A 27253-nucleotide genomic window follows, 5' to 3' on the forward strand; every position below is an offset into this window, starting at 1 on the left:
TGTAGGTGCGAAGGGATATCGTCTCATAGAAAATTTGAATTTCGCGCCTTTTTTTACTGACAATATTTGCTTGACCAGCTATATCTTCAATATTTCTGGCAACATCATAAGTGTCAGAGACAACAGAGTTACATCCGTTAATATTTTTATATTTCACTTTCTTTTAAAAGTTTCAAACTCTTCAAAGTATACATCTCAAATTTCATAATATTGAAGAAAGATTGTGAAATATTTACGTTGATAAAACATCATAAAGATAGCCGAATCTTATTGAACTACATAAATATTTTTTACTTTTTTCTTTCAATTCAATTCTTTCAAACGTCAAAACTTCAAAAGAGATAAGTAGTGAGGTTAGGATTTCGGTCGTATTTACTTCAGTGGCGTCAAACAAAATCTTTATAAATGGAATCCTTGGAGAAACCTGAATTTGTGGAATCTACATATTTAGCGCCATTAATTGTGAGTATTTATATAAACTTTCCTTTTACTTCAAACATAAACGTCTGCAACTACAATCTACATTCTAGCAAAGAGCATATAATCACTGCATTCTAGTTTCATCAATTCTGTTTCTTGACTTCTTAAAAGATTTATTTGTTTTAAATTATACATTTATGGTATTAAAAATACTGAGAAACTATGAAATGTAAATAAGTAAAAATCCCTGTATTTTTTAAAAGATTACTTTTAAAATGTACCAAAACGAAGGTGATGAAATTGTACTGAAAAGTTTTCAATATTTTATGTAGGCGGGCGCGTTAGCGGGGATCTCGGTAGACGTGGCCCTGTATCCCCTGGACACGCTAAAAACACGGCTGCAGAGTGAACAGGGCTTTCACAAGGCTGGGGGATTCAGAGGGGTGTACAAAGGTATTAATTTTAGCTGTTTTATTTTGTTATGAAAAAACAAAATACCTACGCGCGTAAAATGGACTGCATAGTTTGTCTATTTAAAACAGCAGTTTTGTCATGATATTTTGTGTTTATCATATTCACTATAGCACTTCTTGTTTTTAGTTTGTTTAAAAAAATAACCTTATACCTAGTTTTTCATTAATCTATTGTTCTTACTATTTATATGCAAATATATTGGCAGTTCTCAAGCATAATCTCAAACCTCCGCCGTGGGCTAAAACTGAAAAAAAAAACCTCTATTTCAGGGCTTCTAACAGTGGCAACAACTTCAATGCCAACAACAGCGCTTTTCTTCATGTCATATGAGGCTACGAAGAAGCTTGGCGAGCCCCTGGTGGCCGCAAAGTATGCTCCGCTGGTCCACAGCGCTGCGGCTTGTGTTGCCGAAGTGGTATGTTTTAGTTATTATAATCTTGCCTTGTTTTATGTACCTGATAGTAAAGTTACAGTTTGAATGCCCTACTTTGCCAGTTATCACATTCACGGGGATCCGCACACTGCTGCAGATTGTGAGCAAGACCCTGCCATACACATAGATGTGCCATTTGCACACAGGACTGGTGTATGGATTTGCATCCAATGTGAAGACGGCTGTGCTAGGCAACCTAATCCTAAGAATTTATATAGGCACAAATTTGTATAAAAGTTGACTGTTTTCTGCTGTTTATCAGAATATTCGGAATCATATGGAAAATGGAATAAATATGGCTAAACCTATAAAACTTGCCTAGGATTGGTATTTATTTATTTAATCTTTGTACAAGTCAATAATTTTTTTATTGATAATAATGGTACAGTTATCATAACAGTTATCCAATGCGATAGTGTAGCAAAAAGTAATCTAGAGGTATTTACAAAACTATTTATTTATGGGCATTTTCACTTAAAAGTGTACCATTTACATTTTTCGAAAATCCATCAACTTTTGGGTTATTTCTACTCAGAATCATAATAAAGGTTTTCAGAATATTTCTTCTGAAAACCCCCTTAGGGGTCATCCATTAATTACATCACACGTTTAGGGGGAGGGAGGGGGTCAAGAAAATGTGACATATTGTGACATGGGGGAGGGGGGAGACACAAACTTTGTGACGTCACTTTAACTTCATCAGTAACCGAAAATTTATTTAAATTATTGTATTCGCTGTACATTTAAATAACAAGTTTTTAAAACGATAATCGCTTTTATTCGTTTAATTTTCTTTCCTAAGCAGTTTTGGGTTATAAAATTACTAATATATATATCGTCAAAAATATTTTGATAAAATATTAATAATACTTAGGTACTTACTTAATTCGATTTGGCGATTTCGTAGAAAAAATGTGACGTCACACTAGGGGGGAGGGGTTTGCCAAATGTGACCAAGTGTAACAAGGAGGGGGGAGGGGTAAAAAAACCTAGAAATTCGTGTGACGTAATTAATGGATGACCCCTTAGTAATAATGTTATCTACAAATGATGACTTATAAATTAGCCCATATCTAGCAGATTAAAGAGTAAGACACAAAAAAAACTAACATTTTGGGTTTTCTCGGTTAGAAGTAAATAAAAACATCAGCATATTTCAACATTTTATTTTCACAGTTTCATCCCACACGCCATTCCCAGTAAAATAGTGTTTTTTCTCTAACAAATATACAACTAAACTCAGTAATTGCGATTTACTTATTCTTGTTATATCTATTAACTCCTTATTGTACAATGATTCTCTAGAATTCTGCTCTTCAAAATTATTAAGCATATTTTCAATTTTACTCCAAGGATATAATAATATTGGACAGTTCTCATATATATCTTGAGCGTCAAATGTCCTTGATAACTCTTGACATACAAATTTTACTTGTATGAGGGGCACATTAAACCGAAACGGATGTTTCTTGACCATTTTCCATATTTGATTTGGACTGTAAACATTCCCGAGGGACTCAGTTATACAGAATACCAAATCTTTGCCTTTACCGAGTCTGTCTCCCGGAGAATTTTGGAATGATTCATAATGTGCGGAGCTCCCAGATAGCACATTCAGACTTAGGCATTGTTTTCTATTGTCATACAAGTTTTTAAGTCTGTTCATTGCTGTGTTTTTGTAATGTATCATTTTGAGGAATCTAGGATGGTTCAAAAAGGCTTTAAATTCAGGTATAGATTTAGCCTCTTCTAGTCTTTCTCTTATCGTAGCGGGACTTAGCGTGTATATATCAAAACATCTTCTCTGAGCCTCATCGCTTATTCCATATGCCTGTAAAATGTTCCTTATTTCTACCATAACATCATATTTCTTGGTAGCTAGCTTCGGATGTAGTCTTAAAACTTCTTTAATATCGATTCCGCCAATAAACCGGAACTTGTAAATAATTCGCTTCAAGTTCTCCGGATCAACGTGAACAAGATATAGATTTGCTTTAATTTTCTTGACCGGTATCATAACAACTGATTGTAGTAAATTGAGTGTTTCATTTATAGTTTGTAGCGGTCTATGTTTAATTGTAGGATACGTCTTTATACCACGCTGGAATTCATCTTCTGACAAATCTAGTACCAATTCTAAATACCGTTGAAGAATTTTGAGTCTTAAGTTATATAGTGTTGTCTCATGGTTGTCCCCGAATGTTAAATTATTTAAAGATGTTGGCCATTGTGTCATAAAACTTGCCAGACGTTTCTCTACATCTATATTTGGTAGTTCACCGGAACATTTTAAATATCCAATCGTTTTCTGCTTTATTATCGTTAAATATGTTAATAAATGCTTTGGTGTTATATTTTGAAACCCGCATTCTTCTAAAACTTTGTACCGAAATCGCAAAGTAATTGGCATTATACTGAACATAGTAGGATCATTTATTATGACGTCTTTAGTAAATCCTAAATCGTTCACTGTTTCAATAAGACCTTTCAACGTAGATTCGTCTAATTTATTGACGTAGGGTTGCTTTAAACTTATAAATTCTGCTTTGCTTTGACTGATATCAAAGTATTTACATAGTTTGTGCGAACTCTCGCTATTTAAAAGAGAAATACAACGGCAAAAAGCCCTCCAACGGGGAGGCCGCAGTCTGTACATTTTTTGGATCAGCATTTAATTCAAATAATCTCATAATATCAACATTACTTATTCTAGTAAATACAACAAAACAGTAGTTTTTAGGTTATACTGGGTTAAATACCTGTTAAGTGTCAATGTCAGTGAGATAGTTCGGAGGACGTAAGATTATTCTAGGTACTTTTTTTAACGCTGAAGAGAGCATCAACAGCAGTTAAGCTAGGTCTATACGTTCCAGCATGTTTGTCCTGCAAGTAATGTTTTTTGTTTTTTTTTTAACATTGATAATTTTTTTTCTAGTTAGCGTGTGTAATCCGAGTGCCGACCGAGGTTGCCAAACAGCGCAAGCAGACATACGTCGGTATAGAGAAAAAGAGCAGCATTCGAATATTAGTCAAGGTATCTATTTTTTTTATAACAAATCGTATGCGATCGTAATAGTAGGCGATGATTTTGCTAACACAGAGGCTCTGAGAATTCTTTGCCATTACTTTTGTTTGACATATTTAGATATTTAGAAAAGATATGCAACACAGTGTGGTGTGTATTAGTGATATTAGCATGTTAGCATGTTAGACATAAAAGCCGTAACAGACTACCGTACCGAACTGTGACCTTGGTGCGGTCACAATATCTCTTTCTCGCTCCAACTTATAGCCGCGTTAACGCACGTACGGCGACCACCTTACTATAGTGCATTACGGCTTTAAAGGCTTGGCCACATACAGAGCGCGACGCAGCGCCGCGTCCGCGCCGCGTCCACGCCGCGCGACCGCGGCACATGCTAACAGGTTACCGACGTCAAACAGACTGCGTCCCGCCGGTATCACGCCCCGCTTCTGTCGCGCCCCGCGCCGCGCGCCCTGTTTGACCAGGCTTCGCGTCGGCATCACGCGGCGCGGACGCGGCGCTGCGTCGCGCTCTGTGTGTGGCCAAGCCTTAACAGTATTGAGAAAATATTATTTTATTATGTTATCAATTTTACCCCAGAAAAAAGTAATTACGTATTCTATATTTCCAGGCTTACCAAACAGAGGGCCTCCGGCGAGGAGTGTACCGCGGGTTCTTCTCGACGGTCGCTCGGGACCTGCCCTTCAGCTTCCTAGAGCTGCCCTTATGGGAGTTCCTCAAGACGCAGGTGCGACAACATAACGGCGGGGATATTACGAGTTTTCAAGTAAGTAGTTTTGGTATCATCCGCCAGATGTCCGTGCATCGCTGCCCTTATGGGAGTTCCTCAAGACTCAAGTGAGACAACACAATGGTGGAAATATAACGATTATAACGAGTATTCTTGAGTGTCACGCATCTTTGAAGGTTGCGTGGTATCATTCGAATATTTCGAATCATCTAATTCTAAGCGCAACTTGCACCACCCCACTAACTCGGGGTTAACCGGTTAAACATGAAGTCAAAACGGTTACCAGTACAATTTGACACTGGGTTAACGGTTTAACTGCTTTGACCCCGGGTCAGTAGCGGATTTGCAGTCTTTGCCGCCCTAGGCCCCAGGCCCTATAGCCGCCCCTTTCGCTGCACCCATCATATTGACTACATTTCGAGTTATTTCTTGTTACCATCAGCGAATTTTTTGTCACAATTTGCCGCCCTTAATTATCTTGCCGCCCTTAATTATCTTGCCGCCCTAGGCCCGGGCCTACTGTGCCTTAGGGCAAATCCGCCACTGCCCCGGGTTAGTGGGATGGTGCAAGAGGGCCTAAAAGAATATATAAGTATGTATATATATTTCCAGAGTGCAGTGTGCGGGTCCGTAGCGGGCGGGCTAGCAGCCGCGGCCACTACGCCACTCGACCTGGCCAAGACGCGCATCATGCTTGCTGAGGACTATGCGCACACGCGGAAACTGCGCATCAAGTATGTTATTATTAGGGAATGCTCCCGGTACTGAGTTTGTATGGCGAGAACCGGGAATTCCCGGTTCCGGTACTGTATTTATTTCGCCTTGTCCTCATCGCACTATAGTTCGTTTTTTTTAGCATTAGAAATTAGGTAAACAATCTTGAAGTGTCTTTTAATTGAAAAACACATTTTAAAAATAAGTTACGGCAAATATGTAACATTTATGAATCTAAATACGATCATTTATATTCTTCTGCTTTCATAAGTAATATTTTTTGAATTTTAAAAAGCGTTTTTCAATTAAAAGACATGTCGAGATCGCTTACCTTCTTGCAAGTTCTTTCTAATGCTAAAAAAACCGGGCAAGTGCGAGTCGGACTCGCGCACGAAGGGTTCCGTACCATAAAGCAAAAAAAAAATCGGAAAAAAATGTGAAAAGAAAACGGTCACCCATCCTAGTACTGACCACGCCCGACGTTGCTTAACTTTGGTCAAAAATCACGTTTCCTGTATGGGAGCCCCACTTAAATCTTTATTTTATTCTGTTTTTAGTATTTGTTGTTATAGCGGCAACAGAAATACATCATCTGTGAAAATTTCAACTGTCTAGCTATCACGGTTCGTGAGATACAGCCTGGTGACAGACAGACGGACGGACAGCGAAGTCTTAGTAATAGGGTCCCGTTTTACCCTTTGGGTACGGAACCCTAAAAAACGAACTATAGAGACCACCTGAGAGAGCACCAGCGACGCTCTCAGCTGTAGCATAGCGGTCGTTGTAGCCTAAAACGGCTAGGAGATGATGATGATGATGATCGCACTAGTTTTATGAGCCGCTTGCGGCGAGACGGGTATATTTACCTAAAATATTTAAATCTGAGCTCCTGTTTCGTCTTAAGCAGGCGTGGCTCACTCCGCGATTTCCTCACTTTGCTACAGGTAGCTAAAAATACATCTGTTCGGCCCCAATTTTGGGGTTTGTCATAAGCCGCGCGTGCCGCTGTCGCCACCTATACTTCGTTTTTTTTAGCATTAGAAATTAGGTAAACAATCTTGATGTGTCTTTTAATTGAAAAACACATTTTAAAAATAAGTCACGGCAAATATGTAACAATTATGAATCTAATACGATCATTTATATTCTTCTGCTTTCATAAGTAATAGTTTTATATTTTTATAAAGCGTTTTTCAATTAAAAGACGTGTCAAGATCGCTTACCTTCTTGCAAGTTCTTTCTAATGCTAAAAAAAACGAACTATAGCGGCCATATCTGTGCTGATCGTGACAGACGCGTTTTGTTAGAGAGTGAGTCTTCTGTACCTAGTATTATTATTTATTCTGTGTCTTAAGTATTAATGTATTTGTTTCAGGCCGGTACTGCGGAGTATATACTCGGAGGCAGGCGTTAGAGGCCTATTCGCCGGCGTGACGCCGCGGCTCACCGCCTTCATGGCGGGCGGGTTCGTGTTCTTCGGCGTCTACGACTACAGCAAGCTGATCGTCAACAACTACATCGGCAGTTAACGAAGGCACGGAATATATAGTACTAGTACCACAGACAAGACATCCTCCAGACTAAGCATAGTAGCTCTACCCCTCTGCCACAATATACGGTAGTTTTACTCCATATTCGAGCCGAAAGTGTTTTTGAACGGACCAAGCACGGCACGGGACCTAACTTGCTAACCGGTCGTTAAAGATGCACAGTTAAGTGAAACCGGCCAAGTGCGAGTCGGACTCGCGTTCCAAGGGTTCCGTACATTACTAAATTTTTAACAATATATTTTTTTATATAATGTGAAACGCGAGTGAATTGCCTTTAAAAAACCCGTAGGGGTCGGATCAAAAACTAAGTAATTGGTCCGACTCACGCTTGATTACATATTTTTAATAGGTTTTCCTGTCATCTATAGGTAAAGACCTAGTTTATGTATTTTTTCAAAATTTTAGACCCAGTAGTTTCGGAAATAAAGGGGGGGAATGGTCATTTTTTGCCTATTTTCTTGAATTACTTCTAAACTGTTATTCTAAAATTATAAAAAAAATATGTTTGAGATTCTCACATTGAGCTCTTTCATTTGATATGTAACACGATATAGTTTTAAAAACTTTATTTTTTGATTTTCTCATTTACCCCCCAAAAGTGGCCGCCATGTTTAAAATTCATTTGTTTACGTTACATGTCCGTCTTTGGGTCACAAACTTACATATGTGTACCAAATTTCAACTTAATTGGTCCAGTAGTTTCGGAGAAAATAGGCTGTGACAGACGGAGAGACAGACAGACAGACAGACGCACGAGTGATCCTATAAGGGTTCCGTTTTTTCCTTTTGAGGTACGGAACCCTAAAAATGGCCTAGAACGCGTGTTATTTTGGTATTTGTCTCTTCAGGCTCGTCCTCCGCAGTATATAAGGCAGGGGCACAGAATATACCGGGTGTGGCCTGTAACAGGAGCAAATAATTAAAACATGGATTGCACTCCTCAAACGGTGACACTTTTGTTCAACAACTTTCAAAAATTATGAAGTATTTAGACTTCCTATTTTTCATAGAAAACAAATATTATCTTCAATGGACACCATCGCCATGCCATATAACTTGTGATTGACGTTGCTTGTCACGCTGTAAACATAACAAAATTTGCAATACATTGCGTCTTACAATAAATTTTAAAGTGTATTAAAAATCAAACCACAAGTTATTTTTAAAAGTTGCTGAACTAATGTTGGTCAGTATGAGGAGTACAGCCTACAGTTAAATTTTTTGCTCATATTACAGGCCACACCCGGTATAATAGGACTAGTACAGACAGGACAGATCCTATCCTCGTAAGTCCCCGCGTACTTGTACAAGTACAAATTAAGGGTAGCACTTCAGACCTGACATTTTAACCACATAGATGGCGTAACTGCCTAATGTACTTACTCAAGTACAAATTTTTCATTTCCCATTTACCGGGTAGTTTTTTTACAACGGCAACACTGACACGGACATTCTCATTCTGTATTCTATGGTCAATTTCGCCATGTTAGATAGGTAAAGTCAACTGTCAGTGTCAGTGTCATTTTTTCGCAAGATGGCCACATAGTCAGGTCGCTGGTCAGCACGAGGTAAGATAATCGGTTTATATTCAAGTAATCACTTGTTTTTTCTGTTGTCATACGAATGTACACTATACCTAAGAACTTATGTAAAAAGTAATGAAATAAACGCATTTGTATTTGTATTTGTATTTGTAATGTATTAGTATATTTAAATAATAAATATTGTAAAATAAACAATATTTCAAAGAAACCTGTATATTTAAGGGGGTTCGTGATTGGTCAAAATAATTTGTACTTACGGTAGTGCGTTCGGTCTAACTTACAAGTATTTTTTTTTCTTATTCTAGCGTTTGATGAAAAGCAAATATTACAACTTTTCAATAACTATGACTTCAAGGACTCGGATAATGAAGATATGTTTATATCTGAACCCGACCAAGTATCAAATAGGGACTTTTCTTCGTTTTCGGAATATGAAGATGGAGAAATAGAAGTTGCAGTACGCGGACGTGTATCTAGTCATCGATTTCAAAGTGCTCGTGGTCAATGAGGTGGGCGTAGCTGTGGTAGAAGCACACAACACAAGGGTGAGACGTGGGAAAAGTGCAAGGTATAGGTCTGGAGATCTAGTCTAGGTTGTGAACACCCAAATCCAATCTCCCTGGATGTAGTATAGTATTAAAATAATGAAAAGAGGTTTTTTAATTCACCTTTTTATAAGAAGAAGATTAGTTATGTTGTAATAAAGTAAAAATTTTACTTTAATGATGTTTAGAGAAAACATATGATTTAATTTTAATATTAAATAAATCCTTTAACTTTTTTATTATACTGCGTAAAAACCTAATGTACTCACACATGTACAAAATATTTTCAATAATTTCCTTCATAAAAAGGTGCTGTACATAATAAACATACCATAAAAAATACTGAAAATAAAACCTCACTTCAAAAAATGTCTAAAATCTACATCTTTTTGTTTCGGTCTGAAGCACTATTCTTGGTTTGTACTTGGTATAGTACAGCCGGCAGATATGACTACTGCCGTCGAAAAAACACAGGACTTACGAGGCTATAAGGGCATTTTCATTTAACTTTTACTTTAAACGTCTAATGGCTCCTCTACACGCATTTATGCGTTAGAGGGAGCAAGTGATATTGCTATCTCATTCTACCGCATGGCTGCATCCCTTGGAGTGGTCGGCGTTGGCCCATCGTGTAGAGGAGCCATAACAAGTCAGCAAGCTGCTGGTCAACGAATATATGGGCAGTTAACGAAGTCAGTGGGACACTCCTCCGGTCGGGCATTCTCGTCTCCGTTCGGCTCGGCAATATACAGTCTATTTTATAAAGCTACAAGTGAATATTTTTTGAGAACATTGTAATATGTAGTTTTATAAAATACGCCCCTGAATTCACATTGTTTAGCTATAAGTAATGTACGCTTAAGGTTCCGTCACACAGGCGCTTTATCCGGGCGGGGCGCGTCGCTTTTTAGGGTTCCGTACCCAAAGGGTAAAACGGGACCCTATTACTAAGACTTCGCTGTCCGTCCGTCCGTCCGTCTGTCACCAGGCTGTATCTCACGAACCGTGATAGCTAGACAGTTGAAATTTTCACAGATGTATTTCTGTTGCCGCTATAACAACAAGTACTAAAAACAGAATAAAATAAAGATTTAAATGGAGCTCCCATACAACATACGTGATTTTTGACCAAAGTTAAGCAACGTCGGGAGTGGTCAGTACTTGGATGGGTGACCGTTTTTTTTTTTGCATTATGGTACGGAACCCTTCGTGCGCGAGTCCGACTCGCACTTGCCCGGTTTTTTCATATAAGACGCTCACGTCCCGCCTGGTACCTAAACGCGCCTGTGTGACGGAACCTTCAGAAAATATTAAAATATTTCTGTATCGGATAAAATAATCATATCTAGTCATTATGTTGGAAAATGTTATAATTCGTCATTACTTTGATAAATGAAACAGACAAACAGTTAAATTAATTGTTAATACATCTGTATCCAATTTCTAAAATTGAAATGTGATACAATGTGGTGAATAAATGTTTTCTATCGTACTTTCTCGGAAACGTTAGTATTTTTCACACTACTAGTCTGATTTTTGAACCGAGAATGACTGAAATAGAAGACACGTTCGTATGTTTCCGTGAAATCACGATGGAAAATAATTATGCACTACATCTGTAAGCAGGGCCGGATTAAGCATGTCGGGGCCCCTAGGCAGTACGAGGCTTGGGGCCCCCCACACTGCAGTGTTGGGCAAAAAGTAATTGAATTACTAATTAACAATTGCAATTACAAAATGTAATTCCAACAAATAATTTCCATTACATGTAGAAAGTAATTAAAATTTTAATTACTAATTACAATTGCAAAATGTAATTAGTAATTAAATTATTAATTACATTTTGTAATTAAAATTTGTAATTTAATTACTTTTTTGAATTACAATTACTTTTATAGAATGCAAGTTTTTGATCATCTTTATTTCCAAAATAAGATGAACATTTTGAATGGTTTTAAATTTGACTAAGCAACATTGTCAATGTTAACTTTGGTTGGACTGTAGCAAAGGGAGGGCTGGGACTTAGATTTTTTTTCTGATTAAGTGGTGTCATTAATCATTATGATACTATTTTTAAATGATTGTAATGTGTAGATCACGTCAAAATAAGCATCTTTTACTGAAAAACTTTTCTCTAAAATAAAAAATGGCTGAGTTAGACGCCTCCAAAGATTGATGTTTTTAAAGGGAGCTGGGACTTAGAAAATTTTCATCGCGAGTGGTGTCATTATGACATATATTTTAAATGATTGTAACGTATAGAACACGTTAAAATAGGCTACTTTTACTTGAAAAACTTTTTTCTAAAATTGAAAATAGCGGACAGTATCAAAGGGGGGCCGTTTCTGGGACTTGGAATTTTTTTTGAGAAAATGAAAAATACAGGGGTTTTAAAACAGTTCTTAATAAAGTTTTAGAAAAAAGTTTTTCAAGTAAAAGTAGCTTATTTTGACGTGTTCTATAAGTTACAATCATTTAAAATATATGTCATAATGACACCACTCGCGATGAAAATTTTCTAAGTCCCAGCTCCCTTTAAAAACATCAATCTTTCACTCGCGATGAAAATTTTCTAAGTCCCAGCTCCCTTTAAAAACATCAATCTTTGGAGGCGTCTAACTCAGCCATTTTTTATTTTAGATAAAAGTTTTTTCAGTAAAAGATGCTTATTTTGACGTGATCTACACATTACAATCATTTAAAAATAGTGTCATAATGACACCACTTTGTCAAAAAAAATTCTAAGTCCCAGCCCCCCCTTTGCTACAGTCCAACCCGAAAGGCACCTTAGGTTGGCGCTTACGTCATTATTAGCGGCGCCCCAATACTAATGCGGTGCTACGCGACGTAAGCGCCGACCGCCATATTCAACGTGGTTTGTCACATAGTACCCTGTAAAGGTATGATTCCAGGGACAAAAAATATGTTATAACGTTATCCAGCGTATAAAGGAATTCATAAAAGTTTTTCTTTATAATTACTCCAAGTAAATTTGTTCATATTTGCATATTATTAAAAAGGTAAATGAAAAGTAATTGAGTAATTTAATTACTAATTAATGTAATTACAATTGCAAATTACACAGAAAATTTAATTACATGTAATTAAATTTTATGTAATTCAATTACATTGTAATTCAATTACATGTAATTCAATTAGTAATTAAATTACACGAGTAATTTAAACAATGGATTGAAAAAAAACAATAACAAAGTATACTCATTATAAGAATAAAAAAAATACTCATGAGTTTTGACCATATGGAAGAAAATTTTATTTGGTGCACAGTGAGCCGCCGGGGCCCCCTAGCCGAGCCGGGGCCCCTAGGCAGTTGCCTACTTTGACTTAGGGTTAATCCGGCCCTGTCTGTAAGGATAAATGAATATTTCTAATTAAATTTGTTGGTGTTAAGTCTTGTTCTTCAAGTCTGCATTGTAGGAAAAGGGATGAATTGTTATTTAGTAAGTAGATAGTTGTTTTACTACACGAATTACACAATTGCAATATAGTGTTATTTTTTAATTTTCCAAAAAAATAGTTTTTGGTTTCTCAGTTTGTGCTAATACTACAGTACCTCTACCACCAGTTTGGCTCTGACATAAACGCTTGCGTGAACGTAACTTACTTTCTATGCATCTCTTTCTTACTGGCATATTAGTGCGACCGACATGTATATTATACTATCCGCAAACCAAACTGACGACCGGGGTCGTAAAACTTCTCATTCACGCTTACGTCGTTATTGCAAAAGGGAGAGAGATAGTGATATAACCTCGGTCGTCAATTTGGTTTGCGGATAGTATAGTAGTATGTACATATCTGGTTCGGGTACAGTTCACGTTCGAAATTAATTGCCTCTAGTGTCACGTATTTCTCATCCACTACGATTGATGCCAACTGTACTAATAATAATGCAATTAAACGAAATGTCGGATGCACTCGTTTTTCCCCAAACATCTCATCTTATGACGTGGTCGTGACATTACATCATCGCATGATATAAACCTGGAAAATCCCATCTGGGCAAAACAATTAAGGAATTTAGCCATTTTTAGGGTTCCGTACCCAAAGGGTAAGACTCTGCTGTCCGTCCGTCCGTCACCAGGCTGTATCTCACGAACCGTGATAGCTAGACAGTTGAAATTTTCACAGATGATGTATTTCTGTTGCCGCTATAACAACAAATACTAAAAACAGAATAAAATAAAGATTTAAGTGGGGCTCCCATACAACAAACGTGATTTTTGACCGAAGTTAAGCAACGTCGGGTGGGGTCAGTACTTGGATGGGTGACCGTTCTTTTTGCATTATGGTACGGAATCCTTCGTGCGCGAGTCCGACTCGCACTTGCCCGGTTTTTTATAACTCTAATTCTCCTCTCTTCCTTAAGTCGCAGACTGGACGCAAGCGGCAAATGAAGGCCGTTCATACTTTAGGTCGAGCGCTTTGATCTGGTCTGCTTGCGTTCAGTCCGCGGCCTTACTATTTGTGACATGATGACATCCCACGGGTAAAGGTACCTTACGGCGTGGCGGTTGGCGCTTACGCTATCATTAACGCCGCTCCACTATTGCGGTGCTATGCAACATAAGCGCCAGCCGCCATAAGGTACCTTTCCGTGGAACGTCACTTATAGGTAAAATCATCATTATCATATCAGCCCTTTAACTACCACTGCTGAGCATAGTCATATGTTACATAGTACGCCACTTGTCCCGGTCCTGAGCTAATCTCATCCAGAAGTGTCCCGCAATTTTCCGGATGTCGTCGAGCCAACGGACGCCAGGCGCTTCTTTCTACAGGTAAAAGTAAAAGAAAAACTCAAACTCCTTAAACCAAAATAGATTTATTTGGCAGCTGTGCCTACGCGTCAGCAATAGTGACTTCCACCTCTACACCCGGCTCAATGTTGATGCTGGTGATCTGCTTCACGATCTCCGAGGGAGAGTGCAGGTCGATGACCCGCTTGTGGATGCGCATCTGGAAGCGGTCCCAGGTCTTGGAGCCCTCACCGCAGGGGGTCTTGCGGGTGGTGATGCGCAGGATCTTGGTGGGCATGCGGACGGGGCCCTGGAAGAAAATAATTCAAATAAATTATAGATTCAATATTTTTGCGGAGGACAAGCTGAAGTTGTTGATGGAAACTATAAAATAGTAATATATAATAATTGTATAGTGAAAATAAGGTATATTTTTAAATAAATAGAGTATTAATGTTACAAAACTTAAGTAATAAAGGCCATTTTTATTTTATTATTCGATATTTTTGCAGTTTTGAATGCTATCAATGTGGTTGTGAGGAAATCTGTCCGCGGGAAATTCCGTGATAAGGAAATAAATATACGTGTTTGTATTTATTTTGTTATTGTCAAAGATACATTCCTGAGCGTAAATACGTTTATAGATGAATTCTTGGTAATAATATCTACATTGCACAGATAAGAAGGTTAAGGTTATACTTTCATCATTTATTTACCTATAAAGCTTAATTTTGTACAGTATACATCCTCTAGCCGCATTTTTATTGTTATCTACTATAAAAAAGCCTTGTATTTTGATTTAATCAGCAAATTTGTCTAGGCAACGTTACATATGTGGGCGGCTAGAATATTAGAAACAACATATTCCGAGTAGAAGAAACAGAATTAAATTAAGTTTTGTATCTCTCCTATGAGCAGACTGGTGTACAGACAGGCATTCTGCACTTTGAAGAGAGCTGCTATAGCGCCTGTTTGGTGAACACAGCAGTATGGACTTGCTGTGTCTTCATCAAGGCGCAAGGGGAAATATTATCACGTTCCCTGTGTACCTAGGAATCAGAAATTGAGTCCTCACGTGCAACATGTTTTTTGTCAAAAGGTTCATATCCAGTATGTGCATGCAAATAAAAAAGACCTAGCTCACACGTGTAAATTTTGGCAATGCTTTAAGTTTATATGGGGTTGTGCATCATTAGTGGTGCATGCACGTATCATATGTACCCTAAAATGCTACACATATGATGCATGCACAGGGAACGTGTTATAATTTCAAGTCAGCAGAACATCTGGTACAATCGCCATCAGATATATTGGAGCGGCCAAGATGCTCACAAATATCTCTTTTGTCAATGTGTTAGAGTGCGTGTTTAGATATTATGAGCACCTCGGCTGCTCCGATATATCTGATGGAGACTGTATATTTTCTTTGGCCTCTCACCTTATCCTCCTGAGACCCAGAAGCAATTGTTTTGTTTTTGAAATTGGAACCCTTAGTTACACAATAAAAGTTCAAAATAGATTTTGGAATACCCATGTACAAAAAAAATTATGCAGGGACTTAGGAGGATATAGGATGAAATTATGGGAAATCCAGTATATCAGTGGGCACCAGCTATAATAGTTCAATAACATGATAATTGCCCTGCTAATGCAGTTCATATGGATGTGATGTGGAAACACTTAAGAAAATAGTCTTCATGGTTGCACTAACCACCATATCCAATCTCATGATCTGGGTCTCAAAACTATATTTTAAAAAAAGTTTTTTTTAAACTAACCTTGACGCGCAGCTTCTGCTTCTTGGCGCCATTGATGAGGTCAGCACACACCTTCTCCAGCGACCTCACGTTGCGGGACGTCAGCGTGATTCTAATGCGGTGGATCGGCGAGATCTCAGCCTGTGGCTTCTCGATATCCTTGCCTGACACTACAGCGGCTGCCTGCATCACACAAATATGATGAAATGTATGACTCACGATGTTTATTTGCAAAATATGGAGGAAACTGTGCAATTAACATACTGAAACATATAATTTATGAGTTAAGAGTGCTTATTTAATAGAAATATGGTCGTATGTGGGCCTAAAACGGGCACGTGTAGACCTAACCTAAAAAATCTATTTGATCACTCGTATCTAGGTAAAAAACGATTTCTGTGAACAAAAAATATAATTTTAAGCTGAAATGCGTTGTTTAGGGATTACTTACCATGTTCGTGCGATTTCCCGGTCGAGATAAACAACTTTGAAATCAAATTTGCTCAGCGCTGAACCGGAGAACAACTTCTGTCACAAGAAAGAGACAATTTCCATTTTTTTTAATGTAGCGTTGCTCTAGGATTCGTTCGGAAACCATATTCTATTGCCGAATCTAATTGATTTGATTGTCCCTTCTAACACATCCACTAATTAAATTATTTCAAGTAAATATATGTCAAAGTAACAAAATATTATAAAATGTTTTATAAATTAGTATAAAGACAAACGTAAAATATAAACTTTTGGCAGAGAGGTAATGAACGCGACGTTGATGCATGTTGATGTTTCAAATGTTGCTAGCTTAAAACTTTGATTACCCAATTTCTTCGACAGGCGCGTATAGTACTAATTAATGACCTAGTGCGGTAAAGTAGCACCATATCAAGGCCTATTCACTTCCTAAGAAAGTTATGCCCTCAAATAATTGCGCATGTGTGCGCCTGAAGCTTGTATGTGTGCGTTGGCCTCCGAGAAAAAATTGCGAGTAATAAAAATAAAAACATTTTTCTACAGCAACATTGCTCCCTACTCTGATTTAAATTATCACGAATTTTATACATTATTAAACATAAAACGGGACTTAAAACGCTTAAAACTCAATTACACGCGATTAAGTTTTATAATGAATATTTGCTTCCAACTGTCTGTATCAATGTTCATAAAATATATGGAGGGTAGGTACGTCTACCCACAATAATAAAAAATATATTTGTCCATGACTCTGTCCAACTGCTATGGTTAAAGTTCATAATGAAAATTTTATTTATTAAATCTTTAAATAATAAATACAACGTAGCGGTACTACCACTTAAGACTGTAAGTCTGTGCCTACATGGATTACAGCAATGCATATAGAAAATGTGCTAAATGCGGAGCAACGGCTGTGGAAGCAGCCTGAGTGAAATTTACAGCTTTAGTGGGTTCTGAAAGAACCGAGTCATAACGCATCTGGAAAGCGTATTAATTAACCGTGAAGAAATGTATGAATACAAGTTGGAAATCTGTGTAAAATGCCGTGCGTAAAGTGTAGTGTGTCTGTGTGTAAAGTGTAATAGGTAGGCATGCCTAATGTTATTTGTATAATACTGAAAACTTTGTGAATGTGCTTTATTAATGTCTATTTTTTTATTAAGTTGCCAGTTTTCAGTGTATATTTTTATATGTAAAACATTTTTTAATAAATAATATAATGTTATAAACATAAACATGCCTTTTATTTAAATCAATTGATGATACCACAAACAATGGTTTATTTGCATCTTTCATATATTTCGTGATATGAAGATAACAAATATGTTTATCAACAGAATTACTATATACCTATAATACCAATACCCGCCAGGCTAAACCGGTTGTCAACTCTAGTGTTTGGTACAGGGATGTTGCGAATATTCGCATCCGCGGAACATCCGCATTATTTTCAATCTCCGCATCTGCATCCGCATCCGCATAAAATCGATGCGGTGTATCCGCATGATGCGGATGTCGACCAAGTCGGTAACAGGAACGTATTAGCGGCGGCGCCGGCGGCGTAAGTGCTAGGTAATTTCGTCATTATATATAACGAAATCGTCTAGATCCCGAAAAGTCCGTCAAGTTACTGTTTATTTAATAAAACGCACCTATATTCTTGCTCAAATATTTAAAGTTTCGTTTTATTTAAATAAAAAATTCAAAAAATGTAATATTTGACGTTATTTAAGTACCAAATCTTGACATCCGCATCCGCGGATGTGAGGCTTTAAATATCCGCATCCGCATCCGCGGATGTCATAAAATCTGCATCCGCGACATCCCTAGTTTGGTACACAACGAAGGCGCTACTAGTATAAACGTATGAACGTTTGGGGACATTTTTTGTACGGAGTTATCGTTCTTCTCCTAGTGAGTATTATATTCTTTGCACCATATGTACTTATTGTATAAAATTGAATGACTAAGAATTGTAAAATAGGACGAGATTACATAAAAGGTTACTAACAGTAATAACTACTACTAAAATGAAAAGGGCGTTCATATATTTTTCATTTATTTTGTAGGTGTAAAAATAAATGAGATATAGGTTTATCCTACTTTATATATGATGTTAAAACTAACATGAATTAATATAAATAATTTATTACAAGTACAAACTAACGCAGAAACTCCTATAACCAAATCAAAATATATTACATTAAACGTAAACACAAGAAGATAGGCACCTATCTTCTATTAATAGTCATCCATTTATGTTTTCAATCCTGGAATAAACTATAGCGTTGACTATTAAACGTTGTTTAGCATTAAACTTTTGACTTGCTTGTCGAATTTCCTGAAAGTAAACATATTTTCATTATTATTTAATGAAATTGTAAAGTATTAGGGTCTCCCCTGATATATCGACGCGCATTCGGCAAAAGCCGATAGGAAAAAGCTTTATGTCCACGCAATAAGAGCGAAAAAGCCGTCGACGCGTCGGCAGGCGCCGGCCGATGCGAGCCGAGCCGAACGACGACTTTTTCGCTCTTATTGCGTGGACATAAAGCTTTTTCCTATCGGCTTTTGCCGAATGCGCGTCGATATATCAGGGGAGACCCTTAAACAGGACAAAAGTAGATCAGCTTACGGTGAAGTTATTTGATCTCCCGGTAAATGGAATGGGTTGCATATAGCGTCAGCGTAAAGTGCGTGCAAGCGGCGTAAAGCCGTCCTCACTTCTGCATCTCTTATGTTACTTCCACTGGGCGACGTAGAGCTCGTCACAAGAACTAATTTAATTCTTGTGTTTGTTACGTAGCCGTATCTAAAACCAAAATAAAAATAGTAAAATTATAAAATAGTCTTAATGGAATGAACACAACCCATTTCGTGCTGAGTTTTTAAGTAGATTTTTTTTGATAAGATACTTACATTTTATGCGTATCAGTAGAGTAAAGAAGTCCTAAATACAAGTCACGGAGATCTGCTCGAGCGGTATTTGTTCCTGCTGCTGCGTTGTTGGTATTCGTGGTGGCTAATCGCTCTTCCAACGCATCTAACGCAGTGTGGACGAGCCATTGACGAGACAGTTCATTATCAGTTCCAGTGTCATTTCCTATTCCGCCTATGTATAACGGCGAATTCTGCAAACAGAAAAAAAGTATTCAAACAAGAAGCTAATTACCCTGCTATATGGGTAAATTTTCTACCCAATTGTCTATGGTAATGACAGATATTGATTTGTGAGACTCTTGAAAACTTGTTTCTTCGTAATTATTGCAAGAATGTGAGCATATAGTGATTAGAGTTGGTATCATATACGTTTAAAAATTGTGTAAACTACAAAAAACAACTTAGAAAAGCTTGTGAAACTTACATCTTTGCCTATAACTGCCACACACACGGCCATCCTTCGCGAGTTTTGTTGACAACTGTCTGGTCTGTTGCTAACTTCATACTCTTCAGCTCTTTCTTCAACTTGACACCCCCTGCAGTGTTGCCAGATGGTCACAAAAGTCACATTTTTCGTGAATTTTCGCCTTCTCGTGTGACATGTGCGTGACTTACGATCTTGAGGCAATTTTTGTGACTTTTAAGCTAGTCGAATTTTGGACAAGTTTAGTTCTGCAAATCGTATTATTTAGGAACGCAGTGAACGCACCCAAGTTGACACTTGCACTGACATCCACCGTCATGTTTATTATAATAGTCGTGGCAAAATGAGACTTGTTACCTTGACATGACGATGTTATTTAGTTTGATAGTAGTAGTTATTTTTTTAGTGAAATGATTCATTTCTTTTACTTTTAGTCTGTACTACTCATTGCACTGCATCAGTTATTTTGAGATTTTTGAGCGCTCAAAAACCATTACTGTTTTATTTTTATCCGGGGGTAAATTATTTACGCATAGAAGAAGAAAAAACGAAACCCTTATAGGATCACTCCTGCGTTTGTCTGTCCGTCTGTCATTTTCTCCAAAAGCCCATTTTCTCCAAAAGTACTGGACCAATTAAGTTGAAATTTGGTACACATATGTAAATTTGTGACCCAAAGACGGACATCGTCCGTAAATAAATGAATTTTAAACATAGAGGCCACTTTTGGGGGGGTAAAGGAAAAATTAAAAATAATGTTTTTTAAACTATATCGTGTTGTGTTACATATCAAATGAAAGAGCTAATTTTGAGAATCTCTTTTGATCCGACCCCTACGGGTTTTTTTAAAGGCAATTCACTCGCGTTTCACTTTTAAAAGTACATTGTTAAAAATTGGATAATGTACGGAACCCTTGAAACTTAATTTGTAACTTTCTCATTTACCCCCCAAAAGTAGCCCCCATGCTTAAAATTCATTTGTTTACGTTACATGTCCGTCTTTGGGTCACTAATTTACATATGTGTACCTTTCAACTTAATTGGTCCAGTAGTTTCCGTGAAAATAGGCTGTGATCGACGGCCAGACAGACAGACAGACGCACGAGTGATCCTTTAAGGGTTCCGTTTTTACCTTTTGAGGAACGGAACCCTAAAACTCATGTAAAGTTAGTAGATTTTTTGTGAAATACAGGGCGTTTTTTTGAACAACTACCAATATTGTGCGAGGTGATTAGCTAGGCCTTACTGAACAACTTTTTCTATGAAACCAACTTCGAAATCACAAAAAATTTCTTGGCCGTTTCATACATTTTGGTCGAGTGGATGTCGACCTTTTCTATGAGAAGGCCAATTTTTTGGAGTGATAACGTCTTATAAATCGATGAACACCGGTAGCATGCACGAAAAAGTGTCACGTTGTGGACAGATCTTCATGTCCATGGTAACGTTACGGCCACGTTTTCTTATGACGTTAAATATCACGCAAAATTATCGTCCGTAAACCGGCTGTACAGACAACCATTTTTTTATTGGAATTTCGGGGTTGGTTTTATAGAAAAAGTTGTTCAGTATGACCTACCTATTCAAGTAATCACCTCGCACAATGTCCAAAAAAGGCCCTAGTATATTATTTTCTGAATTTCTTCTAGCAAAATCGATTTACCTACCCATACAATACAACAATATAAAAATGTGACTTAAGCAGCAAAAACGTGACTTTTAGGGAAACGAAACGTAACTTATGACTCCAGAGCCCTGGCAACACTGACCCCCTGTTGCTTGTTATCAAATAACTGGGTTACGATCATGTTACGATACTTCTGACGCGCATATAAGGGAATATTTGAAAGGAAACAGGAACAGTTTAATTAGTGTTTAAAGTAAATAAGTGCAAACATGCATATGCAAGGAATCTAATAGCTGCATTTCTAACTAATTAATAATGGCGATATTAGAAGAGTTACGGAATGCAGAGGAAGGTTTACTATACGAAGTGGATGACCACGGCGGGCAGGAGCTAGTCAGGTCTGTGGAATCAACCCATCGAGTGTTTATACGTTATACTAACGTCACTTCACGATCTGTGAATGTCTGGTGGAGAGATTTCTCCGGACGTCGGCGCTTCTACGCCTGTCTGAAACCGACGGATTTTTGCGATATTAATACTTACGCTACTCACACGTGGGAGTTCACGGACGTGGCCACAGGGGAGCGCTACAATGTCGGTGCGCAGGCCATCTTTAGAGCTCCTATAAGCGATGCGCGTTACAGATATAATTGGAATATCAGTGTGAGTCTCCGCTCACTCCGAGACACTGCCCTGTTGCAAGTAGCGCTATCACTGTCTAACCTGCAGCAGGTAGACTCATTGGGCCTCCCTAAGGCACTTTCCGAGGATGTGAAGCAGCTCGTTCAAGTTATTCAAGCACCCAAAGAGTATCGCCGGGATCCATGACATAGTGTTCACATTGACACCGTTACAAAGTTGTCATATTTTGAATTTTGTTGTCAAGTCTACTGTTTAACTTTTATTGTCATTACGATGATAACCCGCAGCATCATGGGATGGTACCCGTCATATGTATATATTTTTTCAGTACCGGTAGAGCCATACATTCTTGGTACTACCATTGTTGGAATAATATTGTTGCTGTGTAATCAGCTTCTACACATCTATAGTGGGGTCCCTTTTAAGTCATAATGTATTGTTTGTCATATTATTGTTACTCATAAAACTGAAACCGTTGACTTTTCAGGATTTTCGTAAGGTTATTCTATAGATGGGTTAGGTTAGGTTAGGTTTGTTTTATGGCAATCCTGAAAAGTTACGCGTTTCTGAGAAAAACCAATTGTGACTAACGAAAATTCGGACAAACAATACATTATAACTTAAAACTATTTGGGAAACAATAGAGACCCATCTATAGTCTGTTCAGTTAGGTATAAGATAGTAAACACTTGACATGGCCATTTATTTATTCATTTAGGTCAATGATATTACAGTATAACCCTTTACCAGGCTGACAGTTCAAAAATGACAATTGAATGTCAGTCTTACTCATCGAAAATAGAACACATGTTTGAAGTGCCGTATGTGGAAAATATCCCTTAGCCTGGTGAAGGGTTAAACTCTAGGTATAGCAACACTGAAGAGACCGGACACTCTTTGACGTTATAGAGTTTTTGTTAGAGATGAATTAACATTAAAGTAATCTAACTACAGACAAAAATGACAACATTATAGGGAGTGAAATGTTATATTGAGTGATGTTATATGGAGTTTACACTGTATTATGGTATGATGAGATGACATACATCGTCGGCCTAAGTCGCAAACCTCGTAACTCCATTTCAAGGAAATTAGTAATTGCTACCTTGGACACCAATACTTATAGTCGCCAATCTCGTAACTCCCCCGAACAGAGATGTGACTTATGTGAAATACTTGTATTTAAAATGCAAATACAAAATGCAAAATACCTATTTTGTATTTTATATTTAAATACCTTTTGAAGAAAACTATTTTGTATTTTATTTGAAATAGTTTTTGGGACCTATTTTCTATTTTCAAAATACAAAATACTTTATAGTAGGTAGGTAATGTAGGTAGGAGTTACAATCTCTTCTGATGTTACAATCCTGGCAACTCTCTCATTCTTTTAACATGGAACTGTTGAATCTGTTTAGTAACGTCGCACATGATCACAAGCGTAGCGAGTGTTTAAAAAAGTGGAATCTTGAGTGTTGGGAGGGTTTCAAGGCACGAGAGGAGAACAAACTTTTCTGCCTTGGTGAAACACAAACGAGACGTTTCCATCACACTAACGAGAGGCATTATACTAGCTGTGAAACATTACAAATTAATGCTTTAAAAGTTGGTTGATAAAAACCATCATCCATACCTACATCCTAGCATCCTACCGGTTAATATGAGCAAACAACTAGAAACTTGCACTTTAGATAGAGGATTGATTTCAAAGAATAAAGAGAGTCTTTTCAACTCGGAAATTCCGAGTAATACTTTTTAATTCAGACAGACAGGTATTCACTACTCAGAGTACCTTTTATCGAAAAGTATTTGTATTTTAAAAAAGTATTTTGAAAATACCTATTTCGTATTTTGTATTTAAATACAAATTCAAAAACTATTTTGTATTTTGCATTTGAAATAGTATTATCAAGGAAGTATTTGTATTTTGTATTTAAATACTTTTTATAAAGTATTTTTCGCATCTCTGCCCCCGAAGGAGTTACGAGGTTTGCGACTTAGGCCGACGACCAGTGTTGCCAACTCGGATTTTGAAAAAATGCTAGACTAATGTCTAGATTATGCCAAAATTATGCCAAAGATTTTTGTAACACCTATGCTAAAATATCACTTGAAATTAGACACTTAAAAAACATACTTTTTTCAAATTTACCGCCTTTTTCTACTGACAAGATCTGCTTGACCAACTTTATATAATCCCTTGACGTCCATCCGTTCACAAAAGTCAAAATTCATATGAAAATATGAACCGCATAAGGCATAAGGCGATGGCGCATATTGTTGCTGCCAAGTTGGTGCAAACTTGGCTTAAACTAAATTATGCTAAAAAATATGCCAGATGCTAAATGGAAAATTTTGGTGCCAAAGCGAGTGAAAATATGCCAGATCTGGCATCATTTATGCCAAGTTGGCAACACGGCCGACGACATGTATAAAGTTCAAGTTGTTACTTGAACGATGTGATAAAATATGTCTTATATGTTAAGGATGCCTGCAGGCAATATACCTAGAGGTATGCAATGCATGGAGTCTTAATAGGTGTTTATATTTTGTATGCATTTATTTTGACATCTGTGATATATAATTATTAATGACATAATCCGTCGGTCTCTTGCCACCATCAATGTGCCTGCTCTTCTTGAGCCGACTGGCATTATCAGAGATGATGGCAAGAGGCCCGACGGGGTGTCTTTAGTTCCTTGGAGCTTGGGACGGATGCTGGTGTGGGATGCTACCTGTGTAGACACGCTGGCACCGTCCCACCTCCAACGGACTACTGTAAAAGCGGGCGGGGCGGCGGAAAGCGCCGAAATTCTAAAACGTAACAAATATAAAAGCCTCGGTAGAGAGTACCATTTTGTACCATTTGGAGTTGAAACTCTAGGTCCATGGGGTCCCAGCGCGCGTAAGTTGTTCGCAGAAATCGCGAAGCGTCTGGTTGACGTAACTGGTGACCGAAGAGCTGGCGGCTACCTCGCACAACGTATCAGTATTGCGATACAGCGGGGAAATGCCGCCAGCATCCTTGGTACAATGCCTCAGGGGCCTATTTTAGATTTAAGCTAGTTATTAATTTCGTTTAGTTGTACCACTGTATATATATTGTTTGTAAATACAGTGAAACCTGGATAAGTGAGATCTCAAGGGACGAGCAAATTTGTCTCACTTAAAGAGGTTTTCCACTTACCCAGGTTCCCAGTTAGCCAGGTACAGATAAATTTCTGTCTCATTTACAGAGGTTTCCATTAATAGAGGTGAGAATAAAGTATATTTCAGTTATAGAGGTGGTTAATAAGGTATTTAATAATTAATATCTTTAAAACTAAATAAGGTAAAATAATCCTTGTCCCTAAATATGTTTTAAGCCTGTTTAAATATTTATTTGAATTTATTTTGAATGATTCTCCAATGGATAGATATATCAAAATTAAATTAAATTTGATACGGACTTCATTGCGTATTAGAAATTTAATAAAGGAAAATTAATTTTTTCGTGTTACTTATCAAAATTTCAGCTTTCGTTTCGGTAGTTTTAGCTACTTAGATAAATTAACTAAATCAAAGTTTGAAGTTGTTTAGACACAATTAGGCAAATGCGGAATTTGTGGATAGACTAAAAGTTAGTAAGAATGCAGAAATCGTTCAATGAAGTCCAAGTTAGAGAGGTCATAGATTGACGTTATCTCAGATACAGAAGTCAATTCCCTATAAAATTCTAAAAAAGAATTAGGAAAATGTAATCTTATAAATATAGTATCAGTAAAAGAGGTAAAATACACTCTCCGTCTCACTTATAGAGGTAAATGTGACTATAAAATCACAACAACGAATCCCAGTTATAGAGGTTCGTTTTTTCTCAGTAACAGAGGTAATTCAGTGCTAAAGTGTCGGGACCGCACCATGAGTCCCAGCTATAGAGGTTTCTCACTTAACCAGGTCCCACTTAACCAGGTTTCACTGTAAATGATTTTTCTTAATTGTCAAAAAAAAAAAAAAAAATTAAAATTGTAAATGTGTATAGTTGGTTCTTTTTAGCATTAGAAAGAACTTGCAAGAAGGTAAGCGATCTTTTAATTGAAAAACGCTTTTTAAAAATCAAAAACTATCACTTAGGCACTGGTCCCACCGCGAGCTAGTAAGCTATGAGCTATCGGCTATAAACACGAACAAAAGATAAGCACTCCCGTGTAAATAAAAGAGACACGGCGATATTTATAGTTACTCGCCCAGCGGTGAGCTATAAATATCGCCGTGTCTCTTTTATTTACACGGGAGTGCTTATCTTTTGTTCGTGTTTATAGCCGATAGCTCATAGCTTACTAGCTCGCGGTGGGACCAGTGCCTTATGAAAGCAGAAGAATATAAATGATTGTATGCCGTAACTTAATTTTAAAGTGTGTTTTTCAATTAAAAGACACATCAAGATTGTTTACCTTATTTCTAATGCTAAAAATAAAACCAGGCAAGTGCGAGTCGGATTCGCGCACGAAGGGTTCCGTACCATAATGCAAAAAGGCAATAAAAAAACGGTCACCCATCCAAGTACTGACCTCGCCCGACGTTGCTTAACTTCGGTCAAAAATCACGTTTGTTGTATGGGAGCCCCACTTAAATCTTTATTTTATTCTGTTTTTAGTATTTGTTGTCATAGCGGCAACAGAAATACATCATCTGTGAAAATTTCAACTGTCTAGCGGTTCGGTTCGTGAGATACAGCCTGGTGACAGACGGACGGACGGACGGACGGACGGAAAGCAGAGTCTTAATAATAGGGTCCCGTTTTACCCTTTGGGTACGGAACCCTAAAAACGAACTATAGTATATTTACTCCTACTTTGTTTTAATTTTAATTGTCAAACATATAATATATTTTATATGTTCTCATTATATATATCCTTAAGAAAAATTAAACTTATTTAAGATTTTAAATATTTGATATTTTTATAATAATTTTCATTTGTTCCCAATGTGGACCAATGTATGAAGATATTGGGAATAGGCCAATAAGGTAAAGCCCCGTCTCCATATGGAGACAAGGCTTAATATCGGGGGGCACGGCAGTGCCCCCGCCAAGTCGAGCGCGAAGCAAACACTGCCGTACCATCCTTTACTGGAACCATTTCGCCGCATTTTCAGGCCCCTATTTGAGAACCTCTGGATAAGACCAGAACGCAGA

At 37.5% G+C, this 27253-nt stretch overlaps 5 protein-coding genes across 6 annotated transcripts; 2 read left to right on the top strand and 3 right to left on the bottom strand.

The window, feature by feature from the left end:
• Positions 1 to 326: 326 nt before the first annotated feature.
• Positions 327 to 7346, top strand: LOC134674186 (S-adenosylmethionine mitochondrial carrier protein homolog). The gene is made up of 7 exons (XM_063532244.1): positions 327 to 462; positions 753 to 873; positions 1164 to 1309; positions 4263 to 4361; positions 4984 to 5139; positions 5716 to 5837; positions 7193 to 7346. Exons 1-7 carry the CDS (start codon positions 406 to 408, stop codon positions 7344 to 7346), a joined length of 855 nt encoding a protein of 284 aa, XP_063388314.1. The 5' UTR covers positions 327 to 405.
• Positions 2482 to 4059, bottom strand: LOC134674148 (transcription termination factor 5, mitochondrial-like). Its single transcript, XM_063532204.1, has one exon. The coding sequence runs from the start codon at positions 3996 to 3998 to the stop codon at positions 2484 to 2486; it is 1515 nt and encodes a 504-aa protein (XP_063388274.1). The 5' UTR covers positions 3999 to 4059; the 3' UTR covers positions 2482 to 2483.
• A 6937-nt stretch (positions 7347 to 14283) lies between the features above and the next one.
• LOC134674241 (small ribosomal subunit protein uS10) lies at positions 14284 to 16532 on the bottom strand. 2 transcript variants are annotated; one of them, XM_063532305.1, is made up of 3 exons: positions 16425 to 16532; positions 15995 to 16156; positions 14284 to 14526 (listed from the first exon to the last, which is right to left on the bottom strand). In XM_063532305.1, the coding sequence occupies exons 1-3, from the start codon at positions 16425 to 16427 to the stop codon at positions 14320 to 14322; spliced, it is 372 nt and encodes a 123-aa protein (XP_063388375.1). In that variant the 5' UTR covers positions 16428 to 16532; the 3' UTR covers positions 14284 to 14319. The 2 variants fall into 2 exon arrangements, with proteins under 2 accessions (XP_063388375.1, XP_063388374.1); XM_063532304.1 differs by lacking the exon at positions 16425 to 16532 and having other exon boundaries at positions 15995 to 16162.
• Positions 16533 to 18486: 1954 nt separating this feature from the next.
• LOC134674116 (trafficking protein particle complex subunit 2-like protein) lies at positions 18487 to 19881 on the bottom strand. Its single transcript, XM_063532171.1, has 4 exons — positions 19809 to 19881; positions 19364 to 19575; positions 19080 to 19256; positions 18487 to 18785 (listed from the first exon to the last, which is right to left on the bottom strand). Exons 1-4 carry the CDS (start codon positions 19839 to 19841, stop codon positions 18740 to 18742), a joined length of 468 nt encoding a protein of 155 aa, XP_063388241.1. The 5' UTR covers positions 19842 to 19881; the 3' UTR covers positions 18487 to 18739.
• A 1869-nt stretch (positions 19882 to 21750) lies between these two features.
• Positions 21751 to 22263, top strand: LOC134674187 (protein Vhl). The gene has a single exon (XM_063532245.1). The coding sequence runs from the start codon at positions 21751 to 21753 to the stop codon at positions 22261 to 22263; it is 513 nt and encodes a 170-aa protein (XP_063388315.1).
• The last annotated feature ends 4990 nt before the right edge of the window (positions 22264 to 27253 follow it).

Source organism: Cydia fagiglandana, chromosome 19 (genome assembly GCF_963556715.1).
Source record: "Cydia fagiglandana chromosome 19, ilCydFagi1.1, whole genome shotgun sequence".
Lineage (NCBI taxonomy): Eukaryota > Metazoa > Arthropoda > Insecta > Lepidoptera > Tortricidae > Cydia > Cydia fagiglandana.